This window comes from Chelonoidis abingdonii, chromosome 4 (assembly GCF_003597395.2).
Source record: "Chelonoidis abingdonii isolate Lonesome George chromosome 4, CheloAbing_2.0, whole genome shotgun sequence".
NCBI classification, from domain to species: domain Eukaryota; kingdom Metazoa; phylum Chordata; order Testudines; family Testudinidae; genus Chelonoidis; species Chelonoidis abingdonii.
This window is the reverse complement of record NC_133772.1, coordinates 47,179,571-47,197,788: the sequence shown is the minus strand read 5'-3', so window position 1 is coordinate 47,197,788 and position 18,218 is coordinate 47,179,571. Positions and strand designations below refer to the sequence as shown.

Genomic DNA, 18,218 nt, shown 5'->3' with positions numbered 1-18,218 from the left:
ATGGAATTTGTTATCTGGCAAGGCCTAAGCAACTTGTTTACCAAGCTCAGAAAGGCAAGAACAATTACTCCAAAGATGAAGAAAATTCAATACCTTCTTTGATAACCATTTACTGATAAGTTTAAAGACTAAGAATCATTTAAATTTAAGAAATATTTTTAACAGAAAAAACAGCTGTAATCTGGATTTAAAATGGAATTTTGACTCTTATTAAATTCTGATAGAACCATGAAGTTGAATTACAACCCTGTTGCTTACACATTCCCAGAATGCATATGCTACCAAAGTCCTCACATATAACTGGGCCAATAAAGCTGTCAACGGAATATATTTGGGTCCAGTCATGCCCCTGAAAGAGATGCCTCTTTGATCTTAAGGCTATGAAAGCCAAGAATTTGTATACTAGCTCTTGGCATTCTTCTTAGCTTCATCTCATCCACCTCATCTCATTCAAGCTAGCAAACAAGCAGCAAAAAGACAGGTAAGACACCAAAGAGCAAAGAAGCCACCATGCTGCATCAAGAAGAAATAATCTTCCAGTTTAGCATTGCAATGACATCACCACCAAGAATTCAACACTAGTGGTGAGCCTGAGGCCTGGTCTACACTACGCGTTTAAATCGATTTAAAGAGCGATTTAACGCTGTACCCATCCACACTACAACGCCCTTTATATCGATATAAAGAGCTCTTTAAATCGATTTCTGTACTCCTCCCCGACGAGAGGAGTAGCGCTAAATTCGATATTAACATATCGGATTACGGTTAGTGTTGGACGGAAATCGGACATTATTGGCTCCGGGCGTAATCCCACAGTGCACCCACTGACCGCTCGTGTGTGGACCAGCATCGAACTGGATGCAGCGGGCGAGTAAACAGGAAAGCCTCACGTAACTTTTTGAATTACTAATCCTTGCCCAGCTGATTATCCCTTAGCAGACCCCTCCCACTCACCTCGGATTGTAAGGAAGCTTGCTACCCACCCATAACATTTGCCTTCCCGTGGGCTCTGATCAGCATCGGGTGGATGCAGTTCCCAATACAAAAAGGAGCTCCAGCATGGACCATACGAGGATCTGCATCTGATCGCTTTATGGGGAGACAAATCTGTTGTAGTCAGAGCTCCGTTACAAGACGAAATCCAAAGCGTTTGAAAAAAATCTCCAGGCTACACAGCGCTGCATGGACAAGTGTAACGGAAAGCCAAAGAATCAAATGGACGCTCATGATGGAGGGAGGGGTACTGAGGACTCCAGCTATCCCACAGTCCACAGCAGTCTCTGAAAAGTATTTGCATTCTTGGCTGAGCTCCCAATGTCTGTAGGTTCAAACACAGTGTCTGGTTGGTTCGGGAATAGCTCTCAGTTTCTTTCCCCCCACCACACGTGAAAGAAAAGGGAAAGAAATCATTTCTTGACTTCTTCAATGTCACCCTATGTGTACTGAATGCTGCTGGTAACGTGATGCTGCAGCAGTGAAGAGCAGTAGCGTTCTCTCCCTCCCGGTAACAGTGCAATAGGACTGGTAACTGTCCTCATGAACCCCTGATGCTCCAATGCTTTTTAACTGAATATGGGGGCGCCTGGGTAAGAACAGGAATGATTCCTGGTCACTCCCAGTAGATAGGACAGAATGCTAGTAACCACTTCATCATAGCACATGGGGCTGAGGCTTCAATCAGCCCCCTCCCTTTCCTGTGTAAAGAAAAGATTCTGTACTGCCTGACTGTCATAGCAGCAGCATGCTGGGCTCCTCTCCCCCACACCGCTTAATGTCCTGCCTGGACTATCATCGTGCCAGGAGGCTGCCTCCCCCTCATTTTATGTCACTAATCAGTGTTTCTTATTCTGCTTCTTTATTACTTCATGACACAAATGTGCAGGACACTGCCACGGGAGCCCAGGAAGGTTGGGGGAAGGGAAGCAACTGGTGGGGTTGTTGCAGGGCACCCCTGTGATACTGACACGGAGCAGCTGTGCTCTCCGATACACTGGTCGTCTTAATACACTTGCCCCTTATTCTAGCAGGATGACTATTTTTAGAAACCCATAAGGGGGATTGACTTTTTTGCTTTTGCATTGCGACCCGGCCGATTTCAGCCAGGAGCACTCATGATAGCAGCGGGACAGTACAGAGGGGGAGAGATAACCGTCATTTCATTGCCAGTTTACTCCCGCAGTAGACGGTACAGAACGACTGGTAACCATCTCTGCTATCAGCAAAAGCAAGTAAATGCTGTTATGTAGCGCTGGAGTATCGCCTCTCTGTCGTGGCATCCATACACATACGGTGCCGGAAAAAAAAAAGCTGAACGGCTCCATGGTTGCCGTGCTATGGCGTCTGCCAGGCAATCCAGGGAAAACAGCACGAAAGGTTGTCAGCTGATGTTTCCCGGAGGAAGGAATGACTGACGACATTTACCCAAACCACCTGCGACAATGATTCAACCCAGAATTCCAAGGGGCGGGGAGAATGCGGAAACTGTGGGATAGCTACGAGAGCTACCCACAATGCAACGCTTCAGAAATCGACGTTAGCCTCGACCATGGACGCACAATGCCGAATTACTGTGCCTAGTTGGCCGCATTAAAATCGAATTTATAATATCAGTTTTATAAAACCGATTTTAGCTAATTCGATATTATCCCATAGTGTAGACGTGGCCTGAGTGTGTAAAAGCACTATCAGTAGATTAGATTTGAGTTATAACCTTAAATTTTAAGGTGATATGTAAATACTATTGTCGTTTAAGATACTAACTGTTTCTCCTGTTAAGCAAAAGATTGTTTAGCTTCTCTCTCTTCAGGAATACATAGTCTAATCTTAGTAAACAAAACAAAACAGTAAGATTTAATTTAAGTACAAGACTCTCAATTTTAATTAAGTTGCCTGTTTCAAGACTGTTCCCTACAGTGAGTTGATGAGTTTAAGAAAAAAAATTGCTCTTATAAATAAGTAATTCTTTAACGACCATCTAAATAACCAAGTTAAATACTTTCTTCAGTTTCATAGGATTTTTAGTTTTTCCTAGTTGGCAAGTATGAGTATTTTGCTTTTCTTTAGTCAGGCTGTCCTCTAAGGAATGTTAAGAGCCATAAAGGACTAAAACAGGAGGTGTCTTCTCTGAACTGGCAATGAGATACAATCATTAAGATCTGGTCTATAGCCCTTATTTCTCTAGGCCAGGGGTCGGCAACCTTTCAGAAGTGGTGTGCCGAGTCTTCATTTATTCACTTGGATTTAAGGTTTTGCGTGCGGATAACACATTTTAACATTTTTAGACGCTCTCTTTCTATAAGTCTTAAATATAAAGTGAATAAAGTTTTTCAAATGCTTAAGAAGCTTCATTTAAAATTAAAGTGCAGAGCTCCCCGGACTAGGACCCGGGCAGCGTGAGTGCCACTGAAAAATCAGCTTGTGTGCCGCCTTCTGCACACGTGCCATAGGTTGCCTACCCCTGCTCTAGGCTATACATTTTTAGCACTTTGGGGGATAAAATTACTTGGCATGCAATGCTTGGAAAACCACACCATTTACTCTTATGGTTAGATGACCAATTATTTTAGTTGTGTGATGAGGAAGAGAGACATGAAAGGAGATCTGAAAGCCTAGAACTTGGGATCTGATTTTAACATGGAGAACTGAAAGACCTTGTTAGTTCTTGGTTTAAATGCCATTAGTGTTTTTGTAACTCTCTCAATACAAGAAGTTGAGTTAAGACGCATATAAAGACCACAAGATCATTCCTATGCAAGCTTTAGTACAGCACTATTTGAAGGAGAATTTGTTCTAGAAAAAAGGGTATCTTACCTCGTTTTTAAGAACCATGTCAGTTTGAATATGGTAAGCTTCTAGGAGCTCTTCAACAGAATGCCTGGAATACATGATTAATTACTGTACAAGTGGAAGTTCATACTATATATCACCTTCTCACTAAAGGCAAATATAGTAAATTGTTTTAAAATTTCGCAGAAGATGACTTGTTCATGAAGGTTGTAAATTACACACAGTTACCTTGAAATATTTTCTCTGAAAGGCTTTTCTGTTTTGTAGAGGTGTTTTGTTAAATTTGTAGGTGTCCTATCATCTTCGTCCTAGTAATGAGAAAATATTGGTAATTCAGTCAGTATTTAATATGAAAAAAAGGTTCCCTTCATTCAAGTTATAAATGTAAACAAGCATTTTAGATACAATATTTTTAGATGCAAAGACTATAAAAAGCAACTGGGCCAAGATATTTAAAAATGGATGCCTAAAGTTATGCTGCTAAATCCATATTTAAAGCACTTAAATAAGTCACTCAATTCTCAGAAATACTGGTCACCCAGCGATTCCCACTGATTACATCCAGCAGCTCCCACTGCAAAAATATTTTCCATCTGAGGTTCTCAAAGCAGTTTGAAAACATAAATGAAACCTCAACATCCCTTTAAGGTAGGCAAGTACAGATTGATCCCTCTGTGCCTCCATTTCCTAGAGTCACAGAAGTCCAGATCTCTCTTCTGGTGTGTGCTTTATCCAGATGACCATTCTTTACTTCTATAAATAAGCCAAAAATTGCAAGACATTTTGGAATAGATTTTCCTCAAAACAATTGGACTTGAGGGATTCTTAGAGAGTTTACTTTTCATAAGAGCCAGTTTAGTATTCAGTTATTCATGACCTGCCCTCTGTGGAATCCTGCAAGTGGAAGTGGTGCTGTTTGTGTAATTGGCTTAATTTCTGCAAATAGTAATCAGACTTATTCAATAGCACTGCTTTTTTCTTGGTTGGGGCAGGTGGGAGAGCAGTAGTGGGGAGGTTTCCTAACTGAGAAAGAGGACAGTAGAAAAAAAAGACCAGCCCCATCTTTACTCACTCCTACACAAATATCAATTCCCACCTGAAAAGTTAGTCTAAAGTGGTACAGTGATCCATACGTATTTAAATTTCCTCTATTCAGAGGAGAAAAGTCAAGCACAACACTCTGTGCATTAACTACACTCTGTTACAAAGTTATGTGTCAATCAGATCATTAAGTGATCACCAGTTCCATCCCCTTTAAAATGTGTCAGCAAGCATAAAGACCATAAAAACCTTTGTTTCTTCTTATGCTCTCAAAATCCAATCCAGAGGTTTAAGAGATTACATTGATTTGTAAATCCTTTTTGGATTTTTTTTTTCTTTTTTTTTTAAACTACCATTTGGAGGTATATTCCACCTTCCCCTTCCAGCATGGCAACATTACATATACAGTTTCAGCAATATAAAAGTCAGGATTATTATAACTGGAAGTTTAATTTGTACTTACTGTTCGTGCTAGATCTCTGCATACTGCACTATGGGTCAAGAGCTGCAGTTTAATCTCTGCATCCCATTTTCGACAGTTCTGAATGTATTCATGACTTCCTACACAGTGCTTACTGTTAAATGAATGAATACTGTAGTTACCCGCCATTTCAAAATTTGCAAAAAATGTTTTTAAACCTGCACTCAAATATTCAAGATAGCCCTGAGTCCTCATCCTTTAGAAATGCTTTGAAAACAACAAAGATCTAGGTTAGACATTAATATTTTGATTCAGCATTAGTTCTGCAGAACATCTGAATTTTCAGCCATTGAAGAGAATTAAGACTACCACAGGATGTAGGTGATCTTAAAATTTAAGAATTTATAGAATTCCAGTAGTGTGCATGGTCAACTGCCAATTCCAAAAAAGTGTTTAAGAGTACATCTTAATTCTGATTTAAAAATCAATTCCTTCTGTGCCTACAGATTCATTTACCAGGTTGCTGACATATGAATAGCAGCTGAAAACTGTTCTTCTCTCACTATAGTCAAAGACCCTAGAAGTCTGCATACAAGCACTCATTCACTACATGATTTAGATGAGGAAGAGACAGATTTCTAGGAAACTTTTCAAGTTATCTTAGTTTCCCTCACTTTGCAGGATATGGGATCTCAGCATATGCTCAGATATTAACAGGAAACAGATCCCCTACAATACAAGTCTCTTTAAAATTCTTATCCACGAAGAGAAGCAAGAAATTCCAGTTACAAAGCCTTTTTCACAGACTTGAAACAAAGGAGAATTTGGTTGTTGAATTTTTCTTTCAAATCCATGAAGAATTTGAGAACCTCAGTCACACCACAGAATGCCATAGATTCTCTAACCCCCAGTTTAAATTTCCTCCTACTTTTCTCTTGTGCAATGAGGTGTTTCCCTTGGTTATGAACTCAGAAAACAGCCCAAAAATACTACTTATCTGTGATAAATTAGAAATGACTACGTAAGTTTTCCAAATGTGTTCCCCATCATATCTGAAAGAGCATTCAGAAGTAAAAAGGTCACTTGGGGGGGATCCTTATATCACAGCCTCAAGAGAGGCGAGAAGGCAATTTAGGAAAAGGCCTAAAGCCTGTTAAAGGCAGAATAGGAAAAAATGTTTTGGCTTAATTTTCCAAAATGACAATATATACGTGTAACTAGAATCTACCATCAATGAAGAATGCAAATGTAGCTTGTATTTTGATGAGTAGGCCTCCTAACTCAGTCTAATCCTCCACAGCACTTATTTATTTAAATGTGAGTAGGAGGGGCTACAAACCCCAAAACAACTGATAACACTTCCATTTCTATACCATGATCCAACACATGACAATTTGCAAGATGTTCATCAGAGTCTAGGATCGTGAAAACAGCCTTAGTGGAAACAGGATTCTCATTACAAGGCAACCTTCCAAACCCCGAAGTTAGCTTTTACTGAACTTGAAGCAAGTGTGAACTTTGTTCAAATCCCTTATCTGACAGCCTGTTGCTTAAATCAGCACTTTATCCACCAACATCAGTTTCTAATGAAGGGTCAGAAAACAGGAAGTTCAGGTAAGAGAATGAATATGAGCTGAAGTGTGAAAACTAGCCCTGGAAAGGCAAATAAGGTGATTTATATAAAAGTTAAAAAGTGAATTCAGTGCAGGGAAGAGCGGACATACTGAGACAGAAAAATGTTGTCTCATTTATTTGCTGAACAGGCAAAGAGGTACTTAACCATTTTGAAATGGAGTGTGGTACTCAAGCAACTTTAAAATTCTATAGCTTTTTAAATGCCTCCCCTGGACTGTGTCATCCCCACTTCAGTCCATCACACAACAGCTACCATAACCAAGCCAGAAGAAGCTCAAAGACCAGTGTAACTTTTGAAGGATTACTCTTATGAGGAGAGTGGAATGAATATAGAAATGGGAACTGATCATCATATGATGTAGTAGAGCACAAAAGGCTAATACATGCTAGAACAGAAAAGCCAGTTTTCAGATTTATGAATCTGCAGGGACATAGTACCTATGCACACACACTTCCTCCCCTGTACCCCCCATTACAAAGGAAAAGTAGTAATATTCAAATTCTAATATTCATTAAATTCAAATTTTGCAGAATTTACTTTTACACATTTAATGGATAGATTTTCTAGCAACTGTGTTCTGAACTGAGTGACAGTCAAAACATTAATAAAAATTAAGTTGGCTTACTTCTGTAGAACTTCTTCTTGACCACAGACTTTCAGGATATAGCTGCTAATGTCCACTTCATTCAAGTCATCATGTACCCAGCAAAGTGCCTGCATTATTATTAGCTCAACAGGAGAACTCACTGTTTAAAAAAAAAAAACAAAAAAAAAACAAAAACACACACAACCCAAACACACACCACACAGTAATTTTCATCTCAAACAGGAATCCTTATTGTACTGGAACACTGGTTTAGACCCAACTTTAATGGAAGAAAATTAAATGTTACTAAGGGACCAGGAGACGGCTCTGACAGATAATGTAGAAAACCACTGCTTCCCGCAGCTCCCATTGCCCAAGAATGGCGAACCGTGGCCACTGGGAGCTGCGAGCAGCTGTACCTGGTAAACAAAGTGTCTCACGCTCACCAGAGGCTTACTCTGAACAAGCCGCAAACCAAGTTTGGGAACCCCTGCTCTACAGCAAAGGAAGTACCCGATCTCTCATATCTCACAGAAGAGTCTATTATTCACAGTGGAAATATCCATATGCTGGTGGAAACCAATACAGGAAATTGAGGTTCCATATGTTCTCATTCTGAGTTGCCTAATGTAGCAGCTACAACAGCAGTGTAGTTTGGCATTTGTGAAGGATGTAAAAATTCTAGGCGTCTACAGTTTCAGCTACTGCAGAGTAGAACACCAGGGGAGTGCTCTGACACCCATTTTCTTATGAACATAAGAACGGCCGTACCGGGTCAGACCAGAGGTCCATCTAGCCCAGTATCTGTCTACCGACAGTGGCCAATGCCAGGTGCCCCAGAGGGAGTGAACCTGACAGGCAACGATCAAGTGATCTCTCTCCTGCCATCCATCTCCATCCTCTGACAAACAGAGGCCAGGGACACCATTCCTTACCCATCCTGGCTAATAGCCATTTATGGATTTAAACTCCATGAATTTATCTAGTTCTCTTTTAAAAGCTGTTATAGTCCTAGCCTTCACAACCTCCTCAGGTAAAGAGTTCCACAAGTTGACTGTGCGCTACGTGAAGAACTTCCTTTTATTTGTTTTAAACTTGCTGCCTATGAGATAATTAACCCCTCAGAGAAAAGATTCTTATCTCCCCAGATTCTTTCCTTCCACATGCCATTCAGTATTTCCTGCTTGCTCAGGTAGGACCGATAACAGCAGTTGTCACCTAACTTCCTTACCGAGGATTGCTAAAAAAGTTAATACCCACATTTACGGCTGAGTTTTAATATATCGTGCAGTCTTGGGACATAATCTTTGCTGCCTTCAAGACAGGTTAGGTCTTAATTCCCAGAGCATTGTTTGTGATTGAATTGGGCTGATTTGCAAGGGTCTTGCTGAATCCATACTTTTTTGATGACTGCCATCATGTGCTTCAAAACCTAAATGATTCATTTAAGTCCAAAATCTCTAGCCCTTATAACCACAAAAATAACTTTTGAAGTGTGAGCAGAATATTACATTATGCAAGGATGTCTATCTGACCCTTTAGACAGCCTCAAACAGCTCTGAGGGAAGTCTGAATAGCTTTTTCAGTGTTTTCAAACACATTTGAATAAATAAATAAATCAATAAAATTTAAGTTAACAACTAGGATGAGTAAAGTCCAAAAGGAAAAAACCTGTCCATGAAAAGGCAGTAAGCACCAAAAAAGTAAGGTTTGGAACGAGTGCGCCATCTCTATAATTATAATTAAGACTTTCAGAAGTCACTTAAATTCAAATGAATAAGTAACATTAAAATAAATTAGTAATCCGTTGAACTACAAAAATGAACTGTGAACTATAAAATGGAAACACTTACCATCACATGTAAATATTACTGGCTGTTGGAATCCTTCAATTTCTATAGAAACCTTGATACTGGCATTCTCCCCATTTATATTTCTTTGCAGCATGACTGGACTCAGCACAAAGCCTGGATTTGTGTGCTGATTGTTATAGGGAAAGTTGGTCCTCAATCTGTAAACAAAGAGGGTTTTAGTTAATGAAATATTCTATGTATAAGTCCCTTGTCTGTCATGCACTGCAATGGACTTGTCTGAAAGTAGTACCAAAGGCCAAGTTGAAAATGCTTCTCTCTTAATTTAAGCTGTAGATTCAGAAACATTTGACTTGTCTGCTCTTTGCACCCCAAGACTGCGCATAACAAAACAGATGAGCAACTAGTTTAAAATTAGTGTGTAGGCTGGAGCAAGAGATTACTTTCACATGTAAAGCTCATTGATACCCATTATCTTGATATTTGCATGATGTTCTGAATTTCCATGTTTAACTTTAAGTTACAATTTAAGACAGCAAACTATACTGTAGCACCTGCATAAGACAACTAATTTTCATAGTTAAAAAAATCCAATACTTTTGAAATACAAGTCCTCAGAGCACTCTAAAATGTTTAGTCTTTGGGCACTGCTGATGTATACTGTTCAAATCTGATCACGCTGGTCTACAATTTTTGAGAAGTCGTCTGCTTCAGAGATAAAATGTGGTATTTATTATGTATTTTGATGTGCTGAATTCAAATATGACAATTAAAACAACTGATTGGCTACTGTTTAAGATATTTAAGTTTTTATATTTTATGTTATGTCATGTGTAGATAGTACAGTTTAAATCATAAATTGTAAACCTAGGGCTTTTCATGTGTTATGTGCTTTACATGATAATCATTTCACCTGTCCGGTTTATGTAACACTTTAAAATCAGCAAAAAGGGTTATATAAATAAAATTATTAGGAAACAAAGGCAAAAAACTTATGTAATAGTTAGTCTATTCAGTGTCTACTCGGCACTTCTGGCTTGTTCTCTTGTATTCATTAAATGGAGCATCCTTGTCACTGTCCAGCAATAGTCTGCAGCATTGTGGGCTCCATTGCCCGATAGCGTTTCTCCATTTTGCAATGTCCTGGTGAAATCGCTCACCGTGCTCATCGCTCATGCTCCGCAGTTGTGGAAAAAAAAAAAATCAGATGAGAGTGCAAAAATGTATTTTTAGTGACATGTTGCCCAAAGGCTTTTGTATGCCTGAGGAGGGTCCACCAACAACCTGTAGTTGTCTGCTTTGTTTCCGAGAAAATTTATGCCACTAACTGGAAGGCTTTCAAGCTGTCTTTCCTTGCCACACAGTGCATGGTCAAATGCATCATCTCGAAGAAGTTCAAAATCCGAGGACCAACAAAGACACCTTCCTTTATCTTAGCTTCACTTAACTTGGAAATTTTCCACGGAGGTACTTGAAGCTGCTTTGTTTTGTCAATGGCCTTGACAAAGTTCTTCATCAGACCAGCTTGATGTGTAAGGATGGTAACAAAATCTTCCTTGATTCAACAACTGTGGATGCTGAACACTTTCCTCCAGGCTCCAATGACTGTCAGAGTGCCAATCTTTCTTCATGTATGGAAATCTCTTGCACGACTATCCATTTGCAGAGAAACAGCAGTATTGTGTATCCAGTCTGCAGACAAGCAAGAGAAACAACCTTCAAATCGCCACAAAGCTCCACTGATGTTGGTCATAGTTTATGCATCTCAAAAGTTGTTTCAGTGTTGTCATAGGTTTCCTTCATGAGACTGCATGACAACGGAATTGATGCAAAATATTGCAATTATGCAGCAAAACAGCTTTAAGACTCGTCTTCGATGAACATGAACAGTCTCCACCACTCTGGATCGTGAACGATGTTGAGGGCTGCAATCACACCATCGATGTTGTTGTAGGCTACAAGATCACTCCATGAAGAAGAATGGGACAAGATCCTTTGACGGTCATGAACATGGAACCCTATCACCACTGCCAGGAGATTCCACTGCTGTGGTCTGGAGCCCAACAACTAGACTAGAGCAATTAACAATTTTAAGCATCATTTCATTCTCAGTGACAGAATATCAAATTTGAACTATATTTATTTCAGAAGCATTTTGGCTGTAGAGTAGTGTTATTTCAAAAACGGAAATTTACATAAAGAAGCAAAAAAAGGAGATAACTAAGGGCAAAAAAACCTGAGGAAGAAGGGAGCGCATCTGTTTAAGTCTTGTAAACCAAATTGCTAATGAAGACAGGTACATGTAATTCCCCCCCACCCCCACCATCTTAGAAAATGTTCTCAGAAGTAAACTTTATTTTCAGTAAAAAGCAGCTACCAAAAAATGCTATTAAGAATTAGGCAGAATATTTAAAGTCACTAACTTTTTGCTGACATTACAGCAATGTTATAGGAAATTAGGATCAGAGGAATTATACTGGTCTATCTAGCACGTATCCTACCTGTGTAGTTAAGTATCCTGACAGTGACTAAGAACAAATGCTTCAGAGAAAAATGGAAATCCCTTATATGGCAGTCTACAGAAGGGCTGTTAGTGGTTTAAGTCTTGAAGCGGATATATTTAATTATAACATTTTAAAACAAATATTCTTATTCCTATCCAATACTCAAAAAAATTGCCTCTATCTTGTAGCAGTGAGTTCCACAGGTTAATTATGAGTTGTGTAAACAAAACTGAAGAAAGAATACAAAGTTACCCAATGAAATAAAGGTATAGCCCCTTTTTGTATTTGGAGAAGGAGTAAATGATAGCAACCGACAACCTTTATCTCATTCATTACTTTTTAGGTCTTAAATTTCCTTTAGACTAAATATTCCTAATTTTAGTGTATTTAAATATACAGAAAAATCTTACACTGTTATTAAAATAGCACCCAGAATGCGCTAGGTGCTTTCCAAATTCAAAAGAAAGCAGTTCCTGCTCTGAAGAGTAATATTCCATTCTGCTCCCCTTGAGCAGAATCTCCCTGCTCCCAGATACCTCTTTCTTCAATACCAGTAATAAACAGAAATTAATAGACAACTCATTCTCCCTGGTGAGAGACTAGATTAGAGAACAAGTTGAGGTTTGTTCATTGCAGTCAGCCTGGATTTCAGGTCTCTTGCCTGGGGAGGGCAAAGGCCGAGGACATCTTTCCTCAAGAAGAAGTTTAGGCCTGTCTGAAGGAGGTGGCAGCAGCCTGTGTGTCTGGAGTTGGGGCCAGGGGACAACGACAATGACTGAATGCATTTCAAGTGTAGAGACAGGGCTTGTTGGCAGGGTGAGAAGGGAGGAACTGATCGGGAAGAGGTAAGAATTAAGAACTTCGAGAAGAGATTGAAAAACCAAGTGAAAAAGGAATAGAAAAGGAGAGAAAGAAGGAAAAGAAAAACCCCGTATTTTAGAAAAACTTGTGTAGGGGAACAGGAAAAGACAGGAAGTGAATACAGTCAGTCATATCAGTAGATCAAAAAGAAAAGAGCAGGCAAGAGACATTTACTAAACAGAAAACAATGCCAAAAATGTTACAATATGTGCCAACGAAAGAAAGGAAAAGGGGTTGGACAGAACAGACTGATGTGAGGAGAAAAACATACTAAAGTTTGCCTAATGCAGCAAAATGTGCAGGGCTAGTTCTGTGAGCATTACTGGAAGTTCATGGTATTTGAACTTTGATATTTATTTCCATCCTCAGGACAAACACCACCATTTAATTATTTGAGAATTAATTTGCAATCAGTAACTGCTTACTTGGTAACTGCTTGACAAAAAGCTGCCAGCTCTTGATTCCGCCCTTCAATATCTTGGAGAAGTGCATTTTCTGTTGTCAGGCTAGTGGTCCCATTGTCTTGCTACAGTTAAAAAGGATAAAACAAAACTTTAAACTGGTTGAAAACATACTCCCATAAATCTTCAGATCACTAGTCAAACCTCAAAGCAACGTTGCGTCCCAACTAGATTTCAGCTACATGAAATGTGAATTTACAGATATTAGCAAACATATGTAATAAGAAAATCAATGTTTCTGTTATGATTGACTTGGTTTTGTATCAATTTAAATTATCAGAACTGATTCTTTGCAACATTAGCAAATTGGAAAGGCAACACTAATGGAAGCATGGAATCTGGCTTAGATAGCTGTTTATAGCCAAGATATGAGACAGCTAACTCTCCAAATGCACTACCCGCCAGATTGGTGGGTAGTGACTGATCTATCGGGGATCGATTTATCATGTTTAGTGTAGATGTGGATAAAATAAATCCCCAATCGCTCTGCCATCGACTCCGGAACTCCACCACGGCAAGAGGTGGAAGTGGAGTCGACGGAGGAGCAGCAGCCATCGATCTCACGCTGTGAGGATGCAAAGTGAGAGATTCTAAGTCAATCTAAGATATGTCTACTTCAGCTATTCTTGTAGCTGAAGGTGTGTATCGTAGATTGATTCCCCCCTCAGTGTAGGCCAGGCCTAAGTAAATGTAGCAGACACTGCATGCACACAAAGATAGTCAGTCTTGTACTTTCTACCCCATTTTATTAGGGGAATGCTAAGAGAGGACATTAGGTCTATTCTCTGTTTTATGACATGGTACAACTTCCACCTGGTCAGAGGGCAGAATGAATTGAATAATGGCTGTAAGAAGAATGGCACTCGTCACAAATCAGTAACTTTCAGCATTCTGTATGAGCTCTAGTAGTGCTCTCCCTGTGACCCCTGAGACTTCACACTGCAGTCTTTGAGTGCAACTGTGTTCAGAGGATTCTGATTTATTTCCAGCAATTTTTAAATTGAAGTGTTTGAATCAGCCCCATTACTAAGAAGCACCACTGCAGCCCAGATGCAAGCCAGCAATACCTTGAGCAACTGCTGTCTCTTCCCAGTTCAATAGTTCTCACACTGGGACACACGCTACATCAGAGGTGGGCAAACTACAGCCCACGGAACCCTCCTACCCAGCCCCTGAGCTCCTGCCCCGGGAGCCCCTCCCCTGCAACCTCCCTTTGCTCTGCCACCAGCCCAATGCGCGGTATGTGGCTGGCTCCAGCCGGGCGGCGCAGCTGCAGCTCCATCAGCTACTGGTGCCCCAAGCAGCACGGTAAGGGGGCATGGAGCGGGGGTTGCACATAGGGCAGGGGAGTTTGGCATGGGGGTCAGGGGTGTGAATAGGAGTCAGGGCCCTGGGGAGGGCAGTCAGGAAGTAGGGGGGTTGGATGGGGTGGCAGGGGGCAGTCATGGGTGGAGGTTCCAGGGGCGGTTGGACAGGGCAGAGGCTCTGGGGGTGGACTGGGGACAGGGGGTGGGGATGGATGGGCCAGTCCAGGGGGCCATCAGGGGGCTAGAAGCAGGTGTGTGGGGATAGGAGGCAGGGCAAGCCACACTCCTCCCCTAACCAGCCCTCATTACAATTTCCAAAACCCAATGAGGCCCTCAGGCCAAAAACAAAAAAAAAAAAAAAAAAAAAAAAAAAAAAAAAGTTTTGCCCACCCCTGCACTACATCTTGGGGAAAAACAATGCAGCAGCCGTGGCTTGCTCCACTGCCTGCTCCCCTGTGACACTGTGGGAGCCCCAGGAAGCACATGATAGAAGCTTTAATTATGCCTGAGCCTACTCAAGCATCAAGCAGCAAACGATGGCTTCCTTCCCACACAGAGGCCTGGGGGGAAGAAAGAAGCTTAGAATCCACCAGTTAAAGATTTCTGCTTCTCTGACCCAACAGTTTGGGGACGTTCTAGTGGACAGTCTCCTCAGAAGGACATTCTTTGGCTGTCCCCAGCAGAAGAAAGATGCTCTAGCACTCCCTCTTCCTTGCCTGAGTTAACATACCCTTCTGCATCAAGGGTATGTTAACACTACAGTTACTAGGACTTCCTGAAGGGGAATTTTGGGATGACATAAGTTTCCCCTCAGACTGGTTAAATAGCATAAATGGAACAGAAAGGCAAGGAATCTGCCCCCTCAAATACTAATTTAGGCCCCTTGACCTTTTAGAAATATGTTCAGCCTTCAGGCTAAGGAGGGTGGCAACACTGCTCCAGCCTGAGGTGAGGTGTTATTGACACCAGTTCTGGTCAAGCAATAGAAATATTGGATGACCTGATGTAAACAGGTCACTGGGAATTTAAGAATTGTGCTAGTAAGAACAACTCTTGACCAGACACTATCTCATAAGTAGACAGGAAAAAACCATTTATGGGGATACAGAGGAAACTGTTTGCCCTCTTCTCAATACTCCAGGCAACGGAAAGAGAAGAAATTGACTATCTATAGTTACTCCTGAAGAAGCTGAAAGGTTACTGTTCAGTTCTCAATGGGAATGTTTAACCATATATATAGTTCCAATTTTAGGACTTCTACTTTAACCTTCTAAGGTCTAAAATACAAGTACCTTTTGTGGTAGTAGACTGAATAAGAAACAAGTGAGTTTATTTCAGAAATCAGTGCAATGTTTTCATGTAAACCTGCACAAACATTTCAACAGCTGCTATTAGTGAACGCTATAAAAATCTCAAGTTCATCTCTTGGCAAAAATGTACATCTGTTATACTAGATGAAGCTATTTAAATACAAAGCTATCGTATGTATAAATATGGATTATGTTGAAGTTACACATTTTATTAGGATTTTAGCTTTAGAGCCTTCTACCACTGTAGCATTTTTGAACCAGTTATTTTAATCATGCATTTGATTCCAATTTAGGCACAGTTTTGTCATATAGCCATGCCATAGCAGAAAAATGTTCTACTTCGTGCAAAAAAACCACTATGAAGAGACATGCACAATTGGCATTTGCTCTTCATTCAACTGTGCGTGTTACTTACCACACAAACAAACTGGCCCTGTTTAATCAACTTTGAACTGGTGGGTTACTGTTATCAGTGTATTTCGGCATTACCTGTAAGCATCTATGCTTCTGTGGATGCAATATACTGTTTATTATATAGTAAGGAATTTTTATTCACGTTATTGAGTGTGTGTAAAGCCAACCTTTGATATTTCAAAACTGAAATATCCAGAAGTGCTATGGCACCAAAGACAAGACAGACTTCTAAAGAAGTGCTAAATTATACTGTAGTAAAAACTGCAAAATACCTATCTCCGCTGGCTTTATTTTAATGGCGAAAGCAGCTTTTCGGATATCAAGTGTCGTAACCTGCAACTATACCAATTTGCTATCAGAGTTTTCAGCAAGATAAGAGATTTGATTCTCTGAAGGAAGCACTGGTAATTTGAATTTGTTGTTTCACTTGCAATTACTGGTCCTATTTCTTGTGTCTCATATCAAGGCATTCAAACATTTTTCCTTCGGAGTAGTGCATCTTTTAAATCCAATGTGGAGGGTAATAAGACTACTCCTCTGCTTTTTAGGATCCTTTCTGATTTGAGTTACAGTGAGAAGACTGTGGGTGACTAGCTATGTTAAAGGGCACTGTAGGTGTCATTAAACTAGATCTCAGTGAAGGAAAAACGTTCAAAATGACTCATCTGAAATCTGACCATAAAGAATGATGGTTGACTGCAATCAGCAATTCAGACTTCAAAACTTTCTTCCTTATTTGTTGGTAGCTGAGGGCATGTAAAGGCAGAGGTATTGGCCTCAGTCTTTATATCTCAATAATAATTCCAATGCCATGATGTTTTTGGCCACTCTCCCCAACCAAGCAATAAGATTTGCAAGGGTGGGAAGATTATTTGTGTCTGAGATCCCTTGAAGGGAGTTCCAATTCTCCAGATTCAAAGGACTGAACACAAAGACCAGTTGGAAGTTTCATCTAACAAGGTACTGTGGTCTTGTGCACTTTAGACCAGGGTTTCTCAATTCATTGGTCAGAACCCCAAATTGGGTCACCAGAATGTTTCCAAGGGTCGTGTGCAGTTCCTGTCCCACAGGGCTGGCTGGGCTCGCCTCCCTGATCCAGGCACTGCAACTAGGGATGTAAATATTGTTTAAGAAAGTTAACTGGTTAAATGATTAAAATTATATTGTTTAACTGAGGCCGTCCCAGTGTGGCTGGGGTCCCTCTGGCTGGCATGGGGCCACCAGGGCTGGGGCTGCTCTGGCTGGCATGCGCAGGGTTACCAGTTAAGGTCGGTTAATGGTAAGCCTAATGCTTACCAGTTAAGCATTTACATTCCCAACTGCAACCTCTGGGGTCCCAACACCACTCAGGTTTGGCCCAGCCACCATGACAACAGGTGTCTGGGTAGGCCAAATTTAAGTGAGCGGCACTCAAGCTCCAAGAGCCAGGTCACAACTCCACCTCACAAATTTGGTCCAGTCAGGGGGGCGGGCCAAACCTGAGTGGCGCTGCAATCCTGGAGGTTGCAATGCCCAGAGCTGACAGCCAAGTGCAGCCAGCCCCACAACACTTGAGCTGCCACTGTGCGGGTGAATACTGGGCAGGATCCGACCAAAACTACCCCAAGGTCTCTACCCTCACACTGTTTACTTGGTTGTGACAGGCCATAAACATTTACAGTGAGAACCACTGCCACAGCCTTAGACAATGCCTCTCCTTCTAAAGTAAAGGCAGGTGGAATCACATGAAGTGCCCAAGCTAGCAGCCCCATTTAGATTTGTGAACACAGTGCATACAATGGAAGGCCACCCAATTCAGGAACTCAAATACACTCAGGATTGGACAGTGCACATTTGCTTTTCCCCCAGAACATTCTGCAAGCCTCATCTTTTTCAAGGTTTTTTTTAGGAAGAATGGATGCCCTATGAAAGACTTGTGTAATGCATTGATTGGTGGGCAGGGAAAGGTTACTCATATAGTCACACTGGGGCAGCTCGTAACTTATATCTTTTTAAAACGTGTTTCAAGCTTTGAAAGGTAAATCTAAAGAAATACTTAAAAAAGTATACTAAACTTCAGAAGTACTATACCGTCGCTAAA

General features: G+C 40.7%; 1 protein-coding gene across 1 annotated transcript in view; it reads right to left on the bottom strand.

Moving 5' to 3' along the window:
• Window positions 1–18,218, bottom strand: part of PIK3C2A (phosphatidylinositol-4-phosphate 3-kinase catalytic subunit type 2 alpha) — a 98,755-nt gene that overhangs the window by 55,532 nt on the left and 25,005 nt on the right. The window contains 6 exon segments of the mRNA XM_032799235.2: window positions 3,811–3,874; window positions 4,015–4,094; window positions 5,291–5,402; window positions 7,510–7,630; window positions 9,324–9,481; window positions 13,072–13,172. Coding sequence (XP_032655126.1) covers window positions 3,811–3,874; window positions 4,015–4,094; window positions 5,291–5,402; window positions 7,510–7,630; window positions 9,324–9,481; window positions 13,072–13,172 — 636 coding nt within the window.